We start from the raw sequence: 22,421 nt of genomic DNA on the forward strand, positions 1-22,421 counted from the left end.
AAACAAACAAATGGGACACAAAACCTGCCGTTTAATGGTTTTTTTTTCATTGGATGTTTTAACTGTGGCAAACATCTGAGCATCTTGAAATGCTCTAGCATTCAATTTATCATCGAATGAATTGAGATGGCATGCCCACCAACTTGCCATACTGTATGTTATTGTGGTATATATTTGAAGTAGATAAGAATGCGTTAGATTTGCTGTTGTAGCTCCCCCGACTGTCATTCACCCACAGGCTGCACACAGTACAAATGTTGGATCAAATTAAATAAACATAACATATATCATATTGAAAAAAACATAATTTTTGTCCGATAGTAATTATGCCGTCTTACTTGTTCTGTTTCAGGTCCGCCGACTGTCTCCCATCCACAGCCTACATACAGTACAAATGTTGGTGGAACTGTCACACTTGTCTGTAGCGTTACCTCCACGCCAACCTTAACTAACCTTTATTGGGAGAAACTTGTTAATAATGCATATCAACACAGGTTCAGATCACCACTAACATCAGATACAGCGGAGGATCGCCATCTTCTCCAAACTTTGTTATCAGCAACGCGGAAGCAGCTGACGCTGGCACCTACAGGTGTTCGGCGGTCAATGCATTCGGTACAACCAATAGTCAAACAACGACCACACTGACTATTAACGGTAAGTGAGAACCATTGTCTATCTCAATATCATTGCAAGAACCCCATTCCCCTTATTGATTCTATTTTTTTTCTTCAAAACTGGAAACAATTATATCTAATACATGTATATATACTTGATATGTTAAATGATACGAGAAAAAATGTTTTAACACGGCTTGTTTCGGAACAAGTATTCAAACTTTACAACCCAATCACTGCCACATACACAAATTTTACACTTAAGACATGTTTTACCCAAACCACCATACATAAGTCTGCCAGCATTATAATGGTTTTAGATTAAGATTTACTTGAATCACCCGTAATAATTTCCGATTCACCTAGCCGTTTTGTCAGTGGGAGTGTGATAATGATTGCAAAGGAAGCACAATATTCGTTATCTTCCGACGCGGTTTGCAAAGGAAGCGCAATATTTATTATATTTAATAAGACAAGTTGTTTGATAGAGCCTTTAAACTATTGTGTCGGCAAACAGATGTCATCAACTGTAGAATATTTGGAGGTTATTCAACAACACTTTGTTTCTACACTGGGTAACAGGTTCACCATTTTGTAGTCTACATTGGTACCCAATAACCCTAAGTCCATTTATAGATACATGAATATTTGTTCATGTTGTGAAGAAACAGCATGTCGTTCTTCTAATTGGATGAAACAAGAGGTCATTGTACCATAACACCAAAGGTCACTTATAATGAAGACTCTCTCTCTGGTACTGAGCAACATGGCATCTTCTGATATAAAGATTTGCTGTATTCCGAACAGATAGCTGACGGAATAACGATTATTACACATGTACCACAATATTGTTGAACTTATCTTGATAATCGATCATCAGGTTATAATGGCGACACAATGACTGACTAAGGCGAAAACCAAAGCGCATGGGTTGTAACATTTATATCAAAGGGAAGTAATCGTGCGGTCAGGTCGCAACAAAGGCAACAACAAAGAAGAATGAAAAAAAAAAAAAAAAAAAAAAAAAGAGAGAGAAAAAAAAAAAAAATGGGACACAAAACCTGCCGTTTAATTTTTTTTCATTGGATTTTTTAACTTGGCAAACATTGAGCATCTTGAAATGCTCTAGCATTCAATTTATCATCGAATTTTGAGATGGCATGCCCTTCCAACTTGCCATACTGTATGTTATTGTGGTATATATTTGAAGTAGATAAGGATGCGTTAGATTTGCTGTTGTAGCTCCCCCGACTGTCACTCACCCACAGGCTGCACACAGTACAAATGTTGGATCAAATTAAATAAACATAACATATATCATATTGAAAAAAACATAATTTTTGTCCGATAGTAATTATGCCGTCTTACTTGTTCTGTTTCAGGCCCGCCGACTGTCTCCCATCCACAGCCTACATACAGTACAAATGTTGGTGGAACTGTCACACTTGTCTGTAGCGTTACCTCCACGCCAACCTTAACTAACCTTTATTGGGAGAAACTTGTTAATAATGCATATCAACAAGTTCAGATCACCACTAACATCAGATACAGCGGAGGATCGGCATCTAATCCAAACTTTGTTATCAGCAACGTGGAAGCAGCTGACGCTGGCACCTACAGGTGTTCGGCGGTCAATGTATTCGGTACATCCAATAACCCAACAACGACAACACTGACTATTAACGGTAAGTGAGAACCATTGTTTATCTCAATATCATTGCAAGAACCCCATTCTCCTTATTAATTCTCTTTTTTTCTTCAAAACTGATATAATTATATCTAATACATATATATATATACTTGATATGTTAAATGATACGAGAAAAAATGTTTTAACACGGCTTGTTTCGGAACAAGTATTCAAACTTTACAACCCAATCACTGCCACATACACAAATTTTACACCTAAGACATGTTTTACCCAAACCACCATATATAAGTCTGCAAGCATTATAATGGTTTTAGATTAAGATTTACTTGAATCACCCGTAATAATTTCCGATTCACCAAGCCGTTTTGTCAGCGGGAGTGTGATTATGATTGCAAAGGAAGCACAATATTCATTATCTTTCGACGCGGTTTGCAAAGGAAGCGCAATATTTATTATGTTTAATAACACAAGTTGTTTGAAAGAGCCTTTAAACTATTGTGTCGGCAAACAGATGTCATCAACTGTAGAATATTTGGAGGTTATTCAACAACACTTTGTTTCTACACTGGGTAACAGGTTCACCATTTTTCGTCTACATTGGTACCCAATAAATATAAGTTCATTTATAGATTAACATGTATATTTGTTTATGTTGTGAAGAAACAGCATGTCATTCTTCTAATTGGATGAAACAAGAGGTCATTGTACCATAACACCAAAGGTCACTTATAATGAAGACTCTCCTCGGGTACTGAGCAACATGGCACCTTCTGATATAAAGATTTGCTGTATTCCGAACAGATAGCTGACGGAATAACGATTATTACACATGTACCACAATATTGTTGAACTTATCTTGATAATCGATCATCAGGTTATAATGGCGACACAATGACTGACTATGGCGAAAACCAAAGCGCATGGGTTGTAACATTTATATCAAAGGGAAGTAATCGTGCGGTCAGGTCACAACAAAGGCAACAACAAAGAAGAATGAAAAAAAAAAAAGAAAAAAATAACGAAGAAAAGAGAGAAAAAAACAAACAAACAAACGGGACACAAAACCTGCCGTTTAATTGTTTTTTTTCATTGGATGTTTAAACTGTGGCAAACATCAGAGCATCCTGAAATGCTCTAGCATTCAATTTATCATCGAATGAATTGAGATGGCATGCCCACCAACTTGCCATACTGTATGTTATTGTGGTATATATTTGAAGTAGATAAGAATGCGTTAGATTTGCTGTTGTAGCTCCCCCGACTGTCATTCACCCACAGGCTGCACACAGTACAAATGTTGGATCAAATTAAATAAACATAACATATATCATCTTGAAAAAACATAATTTTTGTCCGATAGTAATTATGCCGTCTTACTTGTTCTGTTTCAGGTCCGCCGACTGTCTCCCATCCACAGCCTACTTACACTACAAATGTTGGTGGAACTGTCACACTTCTCTGTAGCGTTACCTCCTCGCCAACCTTAACTAACCTTTATTGGGAGAAACTTGTTAATAATGCATATCAACAAGTTCAGATCACCACTAACATCAGATACAGCGGAGGATCGGCATCTAATCCAAACTTTGTTATCAGCAACGTGGAAGCAGCTGACGCTGGCACCTACAGGTGTTCGGCGGTCAATGTATTCGGTACATCCAATAACCCAACAACGACAACACTGACTATTAACGGTAAGTGAGAACCATTGTTTATCTCAATATCATTGCAAGAACCCCATTCTCCTTATTAATTCTCTTTTTTTCTTCAAAACTGATATAATTATATCTAATACATATATATATATACTTGATATGTTAAATGATACGAGAAAAAATGTTTTAACACGGTTTGTTTCGGAACAAGTATTCAAACTTTACAACCCAATCACTGCCACATACACAAATTTTACACTTAAGACATGTTTTACCCAAACCACCATATATAAGTCTGCAAGCATTATAATGGTTTTAGATTAAGATTTACTTGAATCACCCGTAATAATTTCCGATTCACCAAGCCGTTTTGTCAGTGGGAGTGTGATTATGATTGCAAAGGAAGCACAATATTCGTTATCTTTCGACGCGGTTTGCAAAGGAAGCGCAATATTTATTATATTTAATAACACAAGTTGTTTGAAAGAGCCTTTAAACTATTGTGTCGGCAAACAGCTGTCATCAACTGTAGAATATTTGGAGGTTATTCAACAACACTTTGTTTCTACACTGGTAACAGGTTCACCATTTTGTAGTCTACATTGGTACCCAATAACCCTAAGTCCATTTATAGATTAACATGAATATTTGTTCATGTTGTGAAGAAACAGCATGTCGTTCTTCTAATTGGATGAAACAAGAGGTCATTGTACCATAACACCAAAGGTCACTTATAATGAAGACTCTCCTCGGGTACTGAGCAACATGGCACCTTCTGATATAAAGATTTGCTGTATTCCGAACAGATAGCTGACGGAATAACGATTATTACACATGTACCACAATATTGTAGAACTTATCTTGATAATCGATCATCATGTTATAATGGCGACACAATGACTGACTATGGCGAAAACCAAAGCGCATGGGTTGTAACATTTATATCAAAGGGAAGAAATCGTGCGGTCAGGTCGCAACAAAGGCAACAACAAATAGAATGCAAAAAAAAAAAAAAAAAAAAAAAAAACACTTGTCTGTACCGTTACATCCACGTCAACCTTAACTAACCTTTATTGGGAGAAAATTTGATAATAATGCATGTCAACAAGTACAGATCACCACCAACAGCAGATACACAGCGGAGGATTAACAACTTCTCCAAACTTTGTTATCACCAACGCGGCTGCAGCCGATGCTGGAACCTACAGATGTTCAGCGGCTAATAAATTTGGAACTACAAATAGTCAAATAACGACCTCGCTGACAGTTACCGGAAGTAAGTACAAAAATTCCATTCCAGTTAGGTTTTAAAAATCTTACTTCTTATGTCATTTCCTCCATATATCCTTTGCAAGCCATGGGCATTATTTGTTTTAGATTATCTTTCCTAACTGATTCATTACCATTCTTTTTCAAATTACTTCTAGTCTTTAGTTTTCCAAACTCCCCATTGTGCTCCTAATGGAGGCAATTTAAAAGTTTAATGATGATATAAGTTTAAAACCAATATCCTCTGAACAAAGTTTTTTCCAAAATATGAGTCTAGTTTCCAGCAGCAGCAGCCAAAGTCCACTTTCCTCCTTCTCCTTCTTTCGATTTTGTATTAAGTAGCAACCATAATCCACTTTCATCCCCGCTATCATAGTTAAAAGTAAAAAAAAACGGTTTTTTTTTTGGGGTAGATTGCTCAATGTCGCATGGTATATAGTAAATGTGAGAACATTAATAATAAGTGATCCCAGGACGGTTTATGCGTCAAACCTTTAAGAATTTATTGTAGCATTGAACAAATTGAAAAAAAAAATGGTCAATACTTCCCGCCGCAATATACATCTCAGGTAGAAAGAACGTTTTCGAGTTTGATGTCAAATAATATAGTTATTTATTTTCTATATTACATCATGCGTTCTGTTTTAGCAGAAACAATTTTGCTTTGCTTGCTATCTGTCTCTACTCCATCAACACTACAATCATGCGTTACACAAACAATTCTTTCACTACCTATTTCATTTTATCTATAAGGTATCACTTCAGTTTGCTTATCATTTGTTTTTTAGACTTAAACTAATAGTCAAATAACGACTTCGCTGACAGTTACCGGAAGTAAGTACAAAACTCTATAATCGTAAGGTTAAAAACAACCTGGCTTCGTCCCTTCATATTTATTTTTCAAGACATGGAAATACTTGTTTAAATTATATTTCATAAATTATTCATTACAATCCTTTTTGTTTCAAAACAATAACGTCTCGTCTTTGAACAACTTCCATATTTTTTCTCTAAATAAATCCCCATTGTGTTTTCTAAGCTCTTTATTGTGTTTATAATGGAATGTAATGAAGAAGTGTAACTTAAGTTTAGAAAAATCTGAGCAAATTGCTTTTTTTTTTATTTCAGGTTTATGAGGTATTCATGAACGGGGTCGACTTTCCAGCCCGCTAGCGTAGCCGCGGGTTCGTTCTTTCGTACTTTCCCTTACTATATTCCTACACTCTCCCTCACTGATTATCCTCGGCTGTTTTTTCAGATGCTGTTGTTTAAGCAGGCAGCCATACGCTAAGTGGCTGGTGTCTGTCCCCTTCATTGCTTTCATTGCGTTAAAAAATGCACATTATCTATTTGGTTTATTTTCAGTGTTTTCCAAAATGTTATATGTAAGCCGCTCCCGTTCGTTTAGATTGTGGTTCAATGGGTCCATTTAAAATGAAATGGATGTATGATGTTTTTATACTAACTGATCCCTAGAAACCAGGAGCTTCCAGGGCAGGTTTTTGTCTCAGAACTAGTATTTAAAAGATATTTTTCGTAGCGTAATAGATGACAAAACTACCAGCCCGCAAGATGCCTTGTACCTGTAATGAGCCTATCGTTAGCAAAATTGGTTGAGCACAAAACTAAGATGCCGGAGGTCTCGAGTTCCATCTCTAGTGGAATCGGTTACTATTCTTATAGCATCATGAATTCTGTTTCAGCAGGAACAACCATTACCTGTTATCCAACAACAGTTTAATAACATTAAACACTACAAAATATTTTCAATTCATAACTTCTATTTTATTAGTTTTAGAACTTAAACATTCGATACTATATGTAGGCAATTTTCACTTCATGGATAAATATTCAAGTGGTATGTCGTAGCGTATCGAAAACTATTCTTGGATTCGAAACAATCTTCGCAGCTTCTGATGCAGCGTCGTGCAAAATTGGCGCGGGTTTCAAAAATATGAACCTACCTTAAACAATGAAACGTTCCACCACTACTGGTCAACTTTAATGTATTAAATATCACTTTACTTTGTTTGTATATTGCGTTTTAGATCCCCAACTGTCACTCACCCACAACCTACATGTAGCACTAGTGAAGGTGGTACTGTCACACTTGTCTGTACCGTTACATCCACGTCAACCTTAACCAACCTTTATTGGGAGAAACTTGATAATAATGCATGTCAACAAGTTCAGATCACCACCAATCGCAGATACAGCGGATGGACGACCACTTCGCCCAATTTTGTTATCACCAACGAGTTTCAGAGAGCAGATTCAAACCATACTCCCAAAAACGACACAATAGTCACAATTGGAAACGGTACGGCAAAACAGAAACTCTTGTTCAACCAGGCAATCGAAGAATATCACTTATAACATAGACCTAAGATAATACAAAGACGAGATCATAAAATTTTAAATTTCAGCTCTGGAGCTACAAAGAAAATTCGAAAATGGTAGCATGTTTCTTTCTTGGCTTTTTGTGCCATGTCCTACACAAGGTAATCATTTGATTCAATGGGTATATATAACTATTTCACATTTACTGTTTAAGATCCTCCGACTGTCAGTGTTCTACAGGCATCATACAGTATAAACATCGGCGGGAGTGTCACTTTAGTCCGTACCGTTACCTCCACGTCAACCTTAAAGGTGATAAAAACAGATTTAAAATATGCTAGTTTTGTGTTGATATTTGTTTATCGTGGTGCACTTTATGATTTCCAACAAAAAAATACAGGTTGTATTTGACGTAATTTCAATAAAATGTGCTTGAAACGTAGTCCACAACGACCCTTGTCTAAAACGATCGCATCGCTTATCGCCCCTGATATCACCAGGTGGCCGTAGATTCGTGACGTCATCTGAGACCAACAGCTGTGACAAGAGCCGGGAAAATTCAATGGGACATGTTGCGGTATTGACGATTATGGATATTTACAACAGTCGCGCTACGTGCAGTTGCTATATTGATAAGTGGAAATGTATCCGTATATATAATATACAATCTATAACATACCCTGCTATAGTAAAAACGATCGTTTACTCATTCTAATCGTCATATTCTGGGCTATAAAATTGTTATGTTCTTAAGGTCAAAAGTCATTTGATATCGTGTACGTGTGTGTCAACTCAGGTTCGAGGAGGTTACGCTTGACTTTTGACTGCAAATTAAAACTCTAAACATAAAGTTTATAACAACAAGAAGAAAAGTTTACAAGAAAATGGACCCAAACAACAATGACACTACATGCTTTAATGTACATACACATAATGCATATATTATATAAAAGTAGACCCCGCCACCCTTCATACATACCCTTTCTAAAACCCTATCATACCGCGACAAACGTGCCCATATCCCGCCTGATGTATGTACTACACACCTCTAATTTCCTATTTGGAACTTAATCCTTCAGAAACACCGCACAGAAAGGGTTAGGCTTATTTATTTTTTTAAAGTTGTGTAATGAGTTTTACGGATTTATTCGACAAAATTTCGGGGCTTTCCGTGTAATAGCATGTATAGTAGCAACAATACACGCACGACCGATAAAAAAAGACGGGAAAAACACAGATACTAGATACAGTGACCAAATATGCATGACATGTACTCGTGGACAAGATATGCATATTTAATAGTTCAACTAACACAGGGCCATGGAACAACATATTTCCTATAAAACAAAACCGCTTCATTATATTATCTAATCGTGCGCAGTTTTGGAAATAACAAACCTGTGAACCTTAAGTAAATTTTAAAAGTATACGAACAGTCCATAGGGAATTGAGAATTAGTTAGTTTATATCAATATGGACACACTAGATAGCCTATTGATCATTATGAGACGATTTAGGGGTCTAGATAAAAAAAAAATCGGAAAAAATCGTAATCTACATATACGCAAATGTACTATGTAGAATATAACAGGAAATTAATGAGTATGCAAATTGTCCAAATTGGTGAGCATTGTGGTGTTTTGAGGGTTCGGGGAGACCCCCGGGAAAAAATATTACGATTTAGAATGGCTGAGATATGAGTTTCACGATGTATTTTCATAATTTGCAAGCGGCGAGAGGCGCGATATTTTGGTGTTTGGGGGTCCGGAGGTCTCCCCCGAGAAGGAAAAAATATTACTATTTACAATGGCTGTGATGAGTTTTTACGATGTATTTTGATGATTTAAAAGCGTTCTTAACATTGAAATTTTTCGATTTTAAATTACATGCATTTAAATAATTATAATATTGTCGTCATACCATTATGCTACCCTGCTTGATCTGAACATACCGGCTTCACACCATCGGCACATTATTGTGTAACTCAAAGTACAAAGAAATGTAATAACGAATTAATTGTCTTGCTAATATTTATACACATTTTTTTAAATACATGTAGTAGAATCACTAAAATGAAGTATGAAAACTGTACAAGAGGTCCTTTTTTCTTTTAAATGCGCAGAACATTTCAGTCGACGAAAATGGGGGGGGGGGGCAAAACGACACAACAGATAAATGATTGTTTTTTTCTTTTAATCTGCGTGTATTTGTTTATGTCTCCGTATGTTTGTAACGCGTGATTTTTTTCATCAAAACGTATGTCTAAAGAGGTGGGCCGCAATAATTGTCCATTTTCACTACGGTCTTATTTTGGACATAAAATTACCGGTATGTACATATATCAAAACTCCCCAGTTAATTTTATGTGTAAACTATAAATTACATACATGCACAAACGACTGATGCTGGAACCTATACATGTATAGCTGCTAATCAATTTGGAACTACAACAAGTCCAACCTCAACTACACTTGCAGTCACCGGAAGTAAGTGTAGTACGACAAGGCTCGTATTGGTCTGGCGTTTTCAGTACTTTGGTGTTCGAAAAAATCTGGCAAAGAAGTTGAATAATAAAATATACGCCACATTACCTTCACGTCGAAACACGTACTTTCATTCCAAAAGTTCCAAGTTCCCCAAATAAAAAGTGATGAAAATGTGCATTCAATACGCTAAATGAATTCCAAAACAAATATGTTGTTAGAAATACAGACTTTAATAAACTTCTTTAGATTAACTAACACCCGAAAATGATTTTTTACTAAGCATTTAAACCCCCATATATTTTATTATATCAAGTCTACCAAAGAAAAAATGGTAGAAGTGTCTATTTCAATTAATATTCGCTTCGATAATTCATTGTCCAAACGATAGAACTCATTTAAAAAGTTTTTGTACTTGAATAAGTTAAACGTACATGTTTGAAAGTAGATATATAAATAGGGGATCATAACCATATAATGTATTTTCAATTCGGCCGCGGTGAGCTTATGTTATGACGCACCGTCTTCAATCAACATTTCTTTGAAATCACTAATTGTCATTTCATGGATTATGACCAAATTTGTTCAGAAATATCCTTGGGCGAAGGGAAACAGGGTTTGTATAAATATTTCCTCTAACCACCTTTGAACAGGAGAGGCAGGCGTAATAGGTGGAAACTGAGGTAATAAACTACTACTCATAGACTTTTGCGTGTATTCTAATCAATATTGACAAGAAACATCCTTTTATGAATGGAAACAGAATTGGTATATATTGGCACTGACTCCTTTAGACAGGAGAGATGGGGAAGTTAGAGGCTAATCTTTTTTTTTTTAAAAAGAGGAGTTATAATGAACCTGTATTCAAAACATGACTTGACAATAAGAAACCAGGTGAGCGATTCCTCAGGTTTTCTTGTTTATAATATAACTGCCATTGTCACGACGACTCGTTTTTTCAAACTGTTTACATTAAATATGATTTACTTTTGTGTTTGAAGATATACCTACCGTAGCCATTCCTCAGACAGCATATTCCACAACCTCTGGACAGTCAGTCACTCTTGTCTGTACCGTCAACGCGAATCCATTCCAAACCGGAGTGACTTGGCAGAAATTTACGAATGGTGTATACCAACCCGTTTCTATAACCGGAAACAGTAGATACAGCGGAGGAACCGTTGCATCCCCGTCTCTGGTGATTTCCAATGCATTAACAACTGACGGCGGAACTTACAGATGTACAGCGGTCAACTCTATCGGCACTGGGACGAGTGGGAATACCTTGCTTACAGTCGCTGGAAGTAAGATGAATCTTAGTCTTAAAGCATCTCTTAATGCTTGCAAATATATCTGTGTTAACATTACGATTTTTGTCTATTAATCCGTCTGTCCGTTCTTCGTTTATAATAGCTCCATGCCAGAAACTAATTACGCAGTGAAAAGTTCGTTATTAGATACATTAGGTAAAGTGCTGAAAAAGAATATAAAGATATATGAATGAAGATTCCAAATATTTAGTTTCCTTCAATTTATTTTTCTGATAATTGTTTTGTATTTCACCCGTCGGTTATTTAACACGACGGACACTAGTAATCTTATTTCAGTCATTAAAATACGAAGCAAATCTGATTCCATTTATATATGTGAAAAATTAATATGATATCAAAATGAGTTTCTAGTATCAGCTCCCATTCATGGAACTTAATTCTCGACTTTTACTTTAGGGGCTGTCTTATTATATAACTCTTGTGAAATAATAGTTCTTCATGTATCGCCTTAAGTTATAGCATTTGTATCAACTTCATAACAAACAAATTATTATGTTTGATATCAAAGAGCAATTTTAAGTCGGTTTCCATAAGGTGGCTTCTATTAATGAATAACGATTCTTTATGTTATAGTCCGTTTCATTAGTTACGAAGATGTGAAAAAAGTTTTAATTGCTTAAATATTGTTTAAACAAATCCCATTACATAAATTAACTAATCAATGTTAATGCTTGATATAATCAGCAAAGTATACTCCGTTTCTATTTTGTATTAAACGTTAAATAATAAATTACGCTTGCATTAGACAAATCCAGTACATTTAATTAAAATGCTTTAAATAATTCAGCGATGTTATAGTCCGTTTCTAATTTGTAGTAAATGGAAAAATAATGCTTTCCGATTCCGCATGATATTTGTCATATTTAGAAATGTTATCTCCCTTGTCGGTAGGTTTTGATTGTGACGTCATTACTTTGTGAGCACAAATTACGTCGTATACTATTAACGTTCACAAATAAAATGGCGTAACAGTCAATACGTTCTCCGCAATCAGAGAACAGGTTATTTTCTTAATATTATGTTTATGACATGAACAGCAACGAATTGAAATGCTAAATTATTAAATTATTATTATTACATTTTAATTACATTAAATCCCGCAGGGCATGTTTTATATACATTGCAGCCAGTTAGACATTTCTAATGCTTTATTTGATTTTGCTTCTTTTTCTTTTCTGCTTCAATTGTGATATCGATGGTCTAGCTCTGTTGCTTATGCTTAACTTTGTAGAATTCTCTAACAGTAATTATCATTGTAAATGTTGGGTGTAAGGTATTGTAAATGCTGTTGGGTTTGTTTTAAGCAAATATAGAAATAAACGCCGTACCGAATGTGAATATTGACCAGACAATCTACAGCACTGCAAACCTCTGGCGACACAAATCAATAATTGTTTGCAATATAAACGCAGCATCCGTTCCAGGACCCGAATATTGCAATGGGAGTACTTTAGATAACAGTGTCTTCCAGACAGTACAAATCAATAGCATCGGTCGCTATACTGGGGGTAACGACCACGATACCATCGTTAACGATCTCTGGTATTCTCACCACAGGACGGCGGAATATACCGATGTGTATCAACAAATAATATTGGTACTAACATTAGCTTAGCGGGACAACCCAGTTAACAGTCAGTGGTAAGTAAGACCCAAATCATGGCTGAAGTGAATTTATTATTGAATAAAAATTGCACAACTATTACTACAAGCCTACAAGCCAATTTTTATTTTATATTTATTTTCTTTATCATTTTTTCCAAACATTTATTGATCAATCATGAGGTTTCTTTGAATTTTTTTCATCAAATCTTAGTAAACTTCAGTAAACAGTTTTGGGTCACAATATACATACTGATATGGAATACGATCCTTATGTAAAAAGCCTATCCTCTTTGGCTTTTAATTCAGTATTTAAATGTTAAAATTAATTTCAATTTCTTTTATCTAAGATGAAACATATATTTAAACATATATATTACTTCTGAATAATTTCTGCCGAGAATTTAGACAAGTTGATAAATATCACGGATTGATTACAGATATCTGGCATAAACACATAGCCACGGCTAGATTATAATTTTGTTATTTTTTTCTTGTTATTTTTTTTCTCTTTTCTTTCTTTTGTGGGGAGTGTTTTTTTTTATTCCATCGTCATAATGTTGATTTTTTAACATTGCACTGTACATGCAGTAACAATATTTCACTATTTCATATAGCCTTAAAGGCTTGTAGGATCAAAGCAGCTGTAGAAGAAATTGATATCGGAAGACTATTGCGCGCGACCTGACCTTTCCCTAACTGACAAAAGCACTAAGTCTCGTGTTTTATTTCAATTGTTCCCTTTTAGCCTAAATCGCAATCCAATCTATCGACAACCGCTGGATGTTTTTCAGCTGTCAACCCAGTACTGTTCGATAAGTCAGTGTGAATTTTATTCATTTTTAATTTTCCCTAGTTATTTTATTATGTAAGTCGACATTATAACCCGAACTATCTGGTCAAGCTATTACCAGATAAATCTTGGTGGAACATCTTTAACTTTAGGCGGACTCGATTTAGCCTTTATTCAATTATTAATTATTAAATTATTAATTTCAACTTTGTACTCAAAGCAAAGTCTTATTTGCTTGATGTGTGTTGTGTATCACATTTACTTTTATATATCCCTAATCCCCTATACCAACCCCGTAATGCATGATGTATTGAAAAACGGTTACTGGATTTAAAATGTTATAATCACTAAACTTTTTAATTAGAAATGATAATACAAAATTGCTTTGCCACAGTATAACGTTTAATTGTTCGTTATCAGGACTAATATTTACATATTAATACTAATTGACTAACTTTGATTATTCATCAATGTCAAAATAATTACCGTAAATTGAGATGTTTTGGCGTCGGAAAATAAATCCGTTTTTTTTATCAAAATGGGTTGATTAAATTTTGGTGTGTTTTAATATCGTGATTTCCTATGTCACGCAAATAGTTTGTGCATATATTTATTTGATCAAGAGGGAAGAAATCTGATTAATATTTACTTTATCTATACATATATATCCGTAACAATCAAATCTGGGGTGATAAGTTTTGAAGCCTTATAGATACAAAGATAACCTTTGAAATATTGGTCTTCAATAGAAGAGATTAATAGTCCCACATCTTCTTATTTGTTTGCAGTAATAACTGTTTTTTTAGTTAACAGCACATATCTTAAATGTATGTTTATGTAACGTGATCGAGTATTTTACCCGAGATACCCGAGAGTACGTGTTTAACAAACTTAATAAATGGCATGTAGATGTATTGATCGCTATATACAAACTAATAAGTATGTACAGGTATATGCATGGGACGAAATGTCCTTTTCAGTTGCTGTAGTTAGGTGGAGAAACCGCATGATCGTTTGAGCTCAAGTACATGGTGGAGTATAATTACGGCCATCAAAATGTGGCCCCTTTTGGATGTTGGCACATCCTTACGACACGTGATAATAAGAATCTGTATTTTAATCAGATTGAGAATGGATGTCTCGACACTTTATCAATGATTGGATAGAATTTACACTCACCACGATACATTCAATTTGAAATATGGAAAACACCTGAACATAGCTTCTCTTGCAATATAAATGTCCCATTTGTACATTTATCTGCGAATATTATCAAATAATTAAACTCGGATCTAAAATTTCTTTTTAAGTTGAATGAGAATAAAACTATTGTCCACTTGCCTTCAATTTTCAAAATTATGTTAAAACCCTATATACAATGTAACAAAATCCGCAATACATGTTTGATACAAACCCTTAACCGGGTATGTCAGTAATGTTTCGTCTTGCCATTCGCATTATATTATAGGTACAATTTAACGTGATAATAACATTTAAAACAAAATGGCTACATATTCCTCCTTTAAAGTTAATCTGCCTCTTATTTAAGTTAACTGATTCATCTTGGTTTCTAGCTATTCCGATCGTTTCCATACCAACGCCAACATATGCCACCAATTTCGGAGGGACTATTACTATGGTCTGTAACGTGAACGCCGACCCGACCCATACCAGCGTTTCATGGCAGAAGAATACGAACGGCGTTTTCCAGGCGGTGAATATTGTTGGTACTACCAGATACAGTGGAGGTACTGCTAACTCGCCTTCCCTTGTCATAACTGGCGCTGTGACCGGTGACACTGGAACATACAGATGTACGGCAACAAATTCTTTCGGAACTGGAACTAGTGGAAATACAAAGCTAACAATCACTGGATGTAAGTACACAATAACCTAAGGGTGAACTCCTTTTTTTCTCTCTATCATGTCATGACACCATACTGTTATACTCTCATCGATGCTGAAACCGTATGCGTGAAGGCGTCGGAATCCTTCATGCTTTCCCACGTAGCATAAACTAATGACTCAACATTATGAAGTTTCCGTTATAGTTATAACGCACCTAGACTGGGAGCCTATTTACACATGACGTTATCAATACAACTTTTTTTGCATATGTCGGCAAATAACGTTTATCTTAATTAGGCATTCTTGTAGAAGATTTTATTTTGGTAGAAACATGTCAAACAAGTCGGGTTTTTCGGATATGAAATTTATTCAACTTCAACACTCGTAAGTTGTTTTTTTTTAAGTTACAAAAGACACTCGCAAATCCCCGGGTTTATTTTAGTTCTTTTTAAATAACTCACTCTTGTGGAATAAATCCCATATCCATATACGCGTGAGAAAATGTAGCTACTTTTAATATTCTGGTAATTGTTCAAGTGCTATTGTCTTACTTATAATATACATTTATAAACTGTAATAGTAGAACAATACGTGTTTTTTCTAATTTATGAAAGAACATAAAATTATTTGACAAAGTATCAATGTACTATATCTTACTCTAGTAATTTTTCAAGGGATTCATTTTTTGAATTTATACGCAACTTCAATGTCTCTAATTTCACGTCACGATTTCGTCGGAGTGCTGTGCCATTCTCGGATTGTTTTGATAGTTGAATGCAAAGAAAACATAGGCTAATCTGAAAGCCAGATTTGGTAAAACAAAGTAAAGAAATGAACGTGCTTCATGTCAGTGTCATCTCATGACTTTCGTAGTGTCCCCTCCCATCGTGTATCAACTCGTCTAGAGGGCTGGAGTCAGAGGGTTAGGGACCAGAGTATTAGGGGCCAGTGGGTTAGGGGTCAGAGGGTTTGATCCAGAGTATAAGGGGTCAGAGTGGTAGGTACCAGAGAGTTAGGGACCAGTGGGTTAGGGGTCAGAGGGTTAGGTACAGATTGTTAGGGGCTAGAGAGCTAGGGGTCAGAGGGTTAGGGGTCAGAATATTATGGTAAAAGGGTTAGGTGCCAGAGGGTTACGGGCCAAAGAATTAAGGGTTAGAGGGTTAAGTGCCAGTGGGTTAGGGCCAAAGGGTTAGGGGACAAAGAGTGTGGTGCCAGAGTGATAGAAGCTAGTGGGTTGGGACCAGAGGGTTAGGGGTCAGTGGGTTGGGACCAGAGGGTTAGGGGCCAGTGGGTTGAGCTGATTGTTAAATGTCGCATTGGATATAATAAATGTGAGAAATTTAATACTAGCTGATCCCAGCGTCATGTCAAGACGTTTTATACGTCAAACTTAAACATTTGTTTTGAGCAGTGAAACATAGGTCAATACTACCAGCCGCAATATGCCTCTCAGCTAGAAAGAACTTCTCTTTAGATCCAAGCGGATGCAGTTATTAATTTTCTATATAACATCATGCATTCTGTTTAGCATGCACAGTCATAGCTCACTCTCTGTCTCTACTCCATCAACAGTACAATCATGCGTTACACAATAATTTCTTTCACTACCTCTTTCATTTTATCTATAAGATATCACTTCAGTTTGCTTATCATTTGCTTTTTAGATCCCCCGACTGTCACTCACCCACAGACTACATATAGCACCAGTGAAGGTGGAACTGTCACACTTGTCTGTAGCGTTATCTCCACGTCAACCTTAACTAACCTTAATTGGGAGAAACAAGTTTCAATCACCACCAACAGCAGATACAGTGGAGGGGTGACAACTTCTCCAAACTTTGTCATCACAAACGCCCAAACAGGTGATGCTGGAACCTATAGATGTTCAGCGGCTAATCAATATGGCACTACTTATAGTGAATCAACGTTACTGACAGTTGCCGGATGTAAGTATAAGGATGTGGTGGCAAGATTACTGATAGGTGTTAGTTTTGAAGTCATATGTCACAAAATTGAAATATATATCTTTGCTTGTGCATTTTATCTGGTAAATAGAGTATTACGTTAAACAGAAATACAAAATAATACTAGTTGGATCCAAGTAACTACACAAAATATCTTTTTGATCAGAAACAAGTTGAACAATCTGTTTTTGTTGTTTTATAAAATGTCATTTTTTTCTCTCTTTGCTACAGTGATATAAAATGTATTGATGGAATGACAAATCTATATATAATTAATTTATATTAGGATATTGTCTATTGGATTTGACACATATACACACATCTGTTCTCTCTCTACCATTTGTGTCCTATCCTTTTCTATATTTGTTGTTTTCCGTACTTCGTCGTGCGTCTACGTAAACTGTGTCTGTTTCCTGTTTGGTAATGTTCGTTGTGTTTGACTATATATGGAAGTGTTAAGTGTCCTGGTATGACAGGTGATAATAACCTGTAAAAGTGAGTGTGTATTGTGTGGTGATAAGACCCCAATTCAGTGATCGACCGGATTACCCTCCACCGAGGATGGACCGGTGTTGTATTGGACAGAATGACCAATCACGATGCAGATTCAAATCAATTCATGAAGAGGTAATGATATGATAATTTATTACGGTAAGTGAATGATCATTGTAAAATAAAGAAATCATGAAATTATTCATATTTTTTTTACACATTTCAAAGTTTGCTTTACCATTATCTTCCATCTATGAGCGGCTGTGGTCACTACGAAATTAAGATATGGCATTGACTTTCCTTATTTTTGTGGGTTTTTCATGTTTTTCTCTCAATTTCAGAGTTTGTTTTACCATTATATTCTTATGACACAAAACGAAATGGACTTATTTATTTATTTATTTATTTTCATTGATTGAAGCATTGTGTGCTTTCATGGTTTATTTTTCAGAATTATTGTCTTACTGTATAAACACAACATATATATGCATAAAATAGATAGCACAAATGGTCTTAAAGGATCATGATAATTTTTGATGTATAAAATATCAGGAACTTATCTTGTTTTCTTGTACATTTTGACAGAGAATCAAAATTACGCTTCAGAATTCTCGTGTTTTACTTTTACAACTCTCTTACACATTCACACTTATGTAGATATAAATTTGCGCCACAGTTAAAACACTAATTAACACTTACATTACTCGTGTTTCTTCAGGATGATTACGGGTCTCGTATAAACTCATATTTGTTGTATATGTTATTAAACGGACAGGTCAATCTAGAGTACAGTATTCACTTATTAAAATAAGTGTTTGCTGTATATGTAATTGATTGTTTTTTTTGTTTTTTTTTTTTTTTTTTTGTTATAGGGATACCTAATATACAGGTAATATAACGCATGAATATATACAGTTTAACCTCTGTATAAAGACCGCTGCATAAGACCATTTTTGTAAGATCCGAAAAAGGTCCTTTCAACACAATTTACCCTGTGTATGAGGACCACAAGGCTATCAGAGTTGCGGGTTAGTATCCATTGTGACGTCATTATTTTGTGAGCTCAATTTACGTTGTTTTCTCCGAAAAGTGTGACGTTACGCTTGCAAACACATGACGTCACAATTAATACCTAACCGATAGGGCAGATAACTCTGTAATATTCAAATACAGAATAAAAACATTTTTGATACCTTTGGTGGTCTTTATAGATAGGGTTGACTGTAGAAATATTTTCTACATTTTTATTTACTTCGTGCTATTTTCTGTCTGTTTTACGCGTCCGTTTTGTTTAGTGCTTTGTATTTTACATTTTAATAAGTAAGTCAGTATATATAATGTGTTTTATCGATGTCTGTCCATATTGGACACTTTAAAGTTATATGTGACGTAAATGAGCGAGAATTTTTATATGTTACTTTTTCTTTGGCAATTTATTAAAAACCATAAGGTTAAATGAATAAAACAGAAAATCATTTTAATGGACAGACAAACATATATCATGACTATAAAGTTCTCTCATACCTACACGTGAAATACTGGCTGGTCTAGGGCAATACACTCATATCGCCTGAAGCTGTATTGCATGGGTAGATTGCATGGCTACACATGCAATAAAACCTCGTGTCGTCACAACGTCAACAAAATTACTACTTTCTCGGTGCAACTTTTACATTTTTTCAGAAACTATACTGTATTTACTTTAAAAGATACAAACAATAGAATTTACATTGAAAATATCACGCAATTATCATGCATGGATAAATGATTTGCATTCACTGATGTTTCGAATTCATTTCAAAATAACGGAAAATTGTAGCAGTAAAATTGCAACTAAACGTCAAAGTATGAGAGAAAAATACTCTTTCATAAGTGGATATGAAGGTTGGGGATTACTCTTCCCCTCGGGATCACAGAATATTGTATATAATATTTATAATATTTTGTGACCCTCCGGTAGAAAATCCCTTTCCTTCATCTTCACATATGAAAAAGTCTTATATTACAACTCAGAAATTAAGTACTGTAAAATTGTTGTTTTTATGCCTTATGTCTGTTTAGATAGTTATATACCTGCAGAAATCACTTTACATCTATAACACTGTAAATGTGAAAGGATATTGTAGACAACACTTTGGCTTTACGATCTCAACGGTATGGACTTATTTTATTGCACTGGCATTATTGCTAAAAAAAATCAGCTCTTACTTGAAATTTATAATTATAAAGGGATATTCTAACCTAGATGCTAATATAATGATATTTTGGCATTTATTGCCAAAACAATTTTCAGCTCTTTAAATGTGTAATTTTAAAATTTAAAACTATGCACTGAAAGTGTTGTCATTCTCATATTTTTGGTAACTTTTCGTGGTAAATAACATATCAAAAGTTCTTTTTGATCCGTGGGTGTGAAAAATGAGGCATATATAACTTAAACTGTTAACGTGTGACACGTGATAATTTTCAGATTTTATGTTGACGGAACTCCAGATTAAGTGAAAGCAACTGGTGCCATATAAATCATCTCGGATGGATCTTCTGGAATCCACAAGGTGACACAAGATGCAGGTTAGTATGATATTGACATTAACCTAGTACGTAACCCGTTATTAACTCAGTTCCGTCTCAGTACTATCAAAATTAGTTTAATCTTTGTTAATATTCTAGCCAAATTCAAAACAATTTAATATTTAAATGATGTTTCAGCTATGTCTTTTAATAAATTAATATACCTGTATATTTTTCTAAATAAAATTAGATATATATGCTCACTGCAGCACTACACTTGTACTTTCGAGGTTTATACTGACATATAGGACATGGGTGAAACAACTGCGGGCTTTCTATACTTTTTTTTCATGACGTAGGAAATTACGATATTCATGCCAGGTCAAATTTATTTACTTCATACCATAAACAAGACGATTTACGCTTTAGAGATCTTTTAAAGATCCTAGGATTTAACACGATAGACGTTGATTCATTTTACTTAAGTTTTCCAGGAACCACTAGTGTTTCTTACACGGTGATCTTAAGATTAATTTTCAATGTATATATATAATTGGCCAATCCGTTGATCTCTTAAATAAAGGATGTAAACACATCCCACCACCACTCTCTCCCCCACTCCGATCTAAGTTAGTAGATTTTTTAAAGTGAACATATTATCTTTACATCGGATTTTCTATATAACCAAGGTTAGTAAACCAGTTGCATTTATATTTTGTTTTAAATTTTAGAAGGGGATACGAGAAAACTGAAGAAGAGGAAAAGGAAATATCCGCCAAATGATGAAGAATACATTTCTTATTGCTACGATGACACTGGAGTGAAATACGTATACCATGCAGTTGATGTGATAGATCAACATCACAGGGAAAACTCCAAAGTAAGTAACATAGATAGCAGAATGTACCAGATACTAGGTATTAGTTATCCTTATCTTAAACCTTAGTATCTCTGTAAATATTTCTAAATACGGTTACAATGACTCAGTGTTGTTAAAGTTTGCTTTAATTTGTTTTCTAAATATTAATATTTTCAAATTTAATTTCAGTAAGCATTACGGTATACTAATCATGTGCAAAGTTCTACATATAGCAGTCATTCCTAATAAATGTATATCATTAAGTAGATTTTCTATTAATGTCAAATAACATTCATATTTTTAGGAAACCGTAGCTGCTCGGTCTGTGTTGTCAGATATCAAACTGTATCATATCTGTGAGGGTCTCTGGCAGAAAACTAAAGATTCAATTTCAACTGATGATGATGATATTTGGTATTGTTGTGCTCCACTTGTAAAGAACACTCTGAATTTGTGCCACGAATTTCAAACATCGGTAAACTCCGCCGTAAATATACTAAAAATTTCGTAAGCAGTACAGTCAAGGACCAGTGTGGAATAGATACCGGGCATAATATGAAAGTATCATGTCATGCATCTGAGGAATCATTTAAGTCATATTTCCACAATATCAATGACCACAAAAATCACGAGATATCAGCATGGTCACTTTATGTGTGGTCAGACACTGATAATGATGCTCCAGCTACAGAAAATAATGGATCCAGTGTACTACTCAAGTCAGTGATTCTGTTGACCAAGAAATCATAGCCATGATCGCGCTGTCTTTTGACTTTGAACCATCAAACTGTAGAAAGGCACAGACTACAATTGTAAATCTACAAACATCAACTCGACCAGTTATGTGTTGATATAGAATAAGACATGTCAAATAAGTGCAATGATGATTACACCTTAATTTGAAATTGGTTGTTCTGTGACCATTAGTGTTAATAACTGTAACCAATGAAACTTTCGGATAGAAATCTAATAAAATTTATTAAATTGTCATCATTTTTCTTGCTTT

At 34.9% G+C, this 22,421-nt stretch overlaps 1 protein-coding gene across 1 annotated transcript in view; it reads left to right on the forward strand.

Moving 5' to 3' along the window:
- LOC138330277 (basement membrane-specific heparan sulfate proteoglycan core protein-like) overlaps positions 1-22,405 on the forward strand; it is a 37,415-nt gene extending 15,010 nt beyond the window's left edge. The window contains exons 8-16 of the mRNA XM_069277769.1: positions 3,660-3,962; positions 11,017-11,319; positions 15,316-15,618; positions 17,254-18,180; positions 18,918-19,073; positions 20,107-20,199; positions 20,516-20,616; positions 21,288-21,436; positions 21,720-22,405. Coding sequence (XP_069133870.1) covers positions 3,660-3,962; positions 11,017-11,319; positions 15,316-15,618; positions 17,254-17,657 — 1,313 coding nt within the window. The 3' untranslated portion in view covers positions 17,658-18,180; positions 18,918-19,073; positions 20,107-20,199; ... (1 more) ...; positions 21,288-21,436; positions 21,720-22,405. The remainder of the gene's footprint in view (positions 1-3,659; positions 3,963-11,016; positions 11,320-15,315; positions 15,619-17,253; positions 18,181-18,917; positions 19,074-20,106; positions 20,200-20,515; positions 20,617-21,287; positions 21,437-21,719) is intronic.
- Positions 22,406-22,421: the final 16 nt, after the last annotated feature.

Source organism: Argopecten irradians, chromosome 8 (assembly GCF_041381155.1).
Source record: "Argopecten irradians isolate NY chromosome 8, Ai_NY, whole genome shotgun sequence".
NCBI lineage: Eukaryota > Metazoa > Mollusca > Bivalvia > Pectinida > Pectinidae > Argopecten > Argopecten irradians.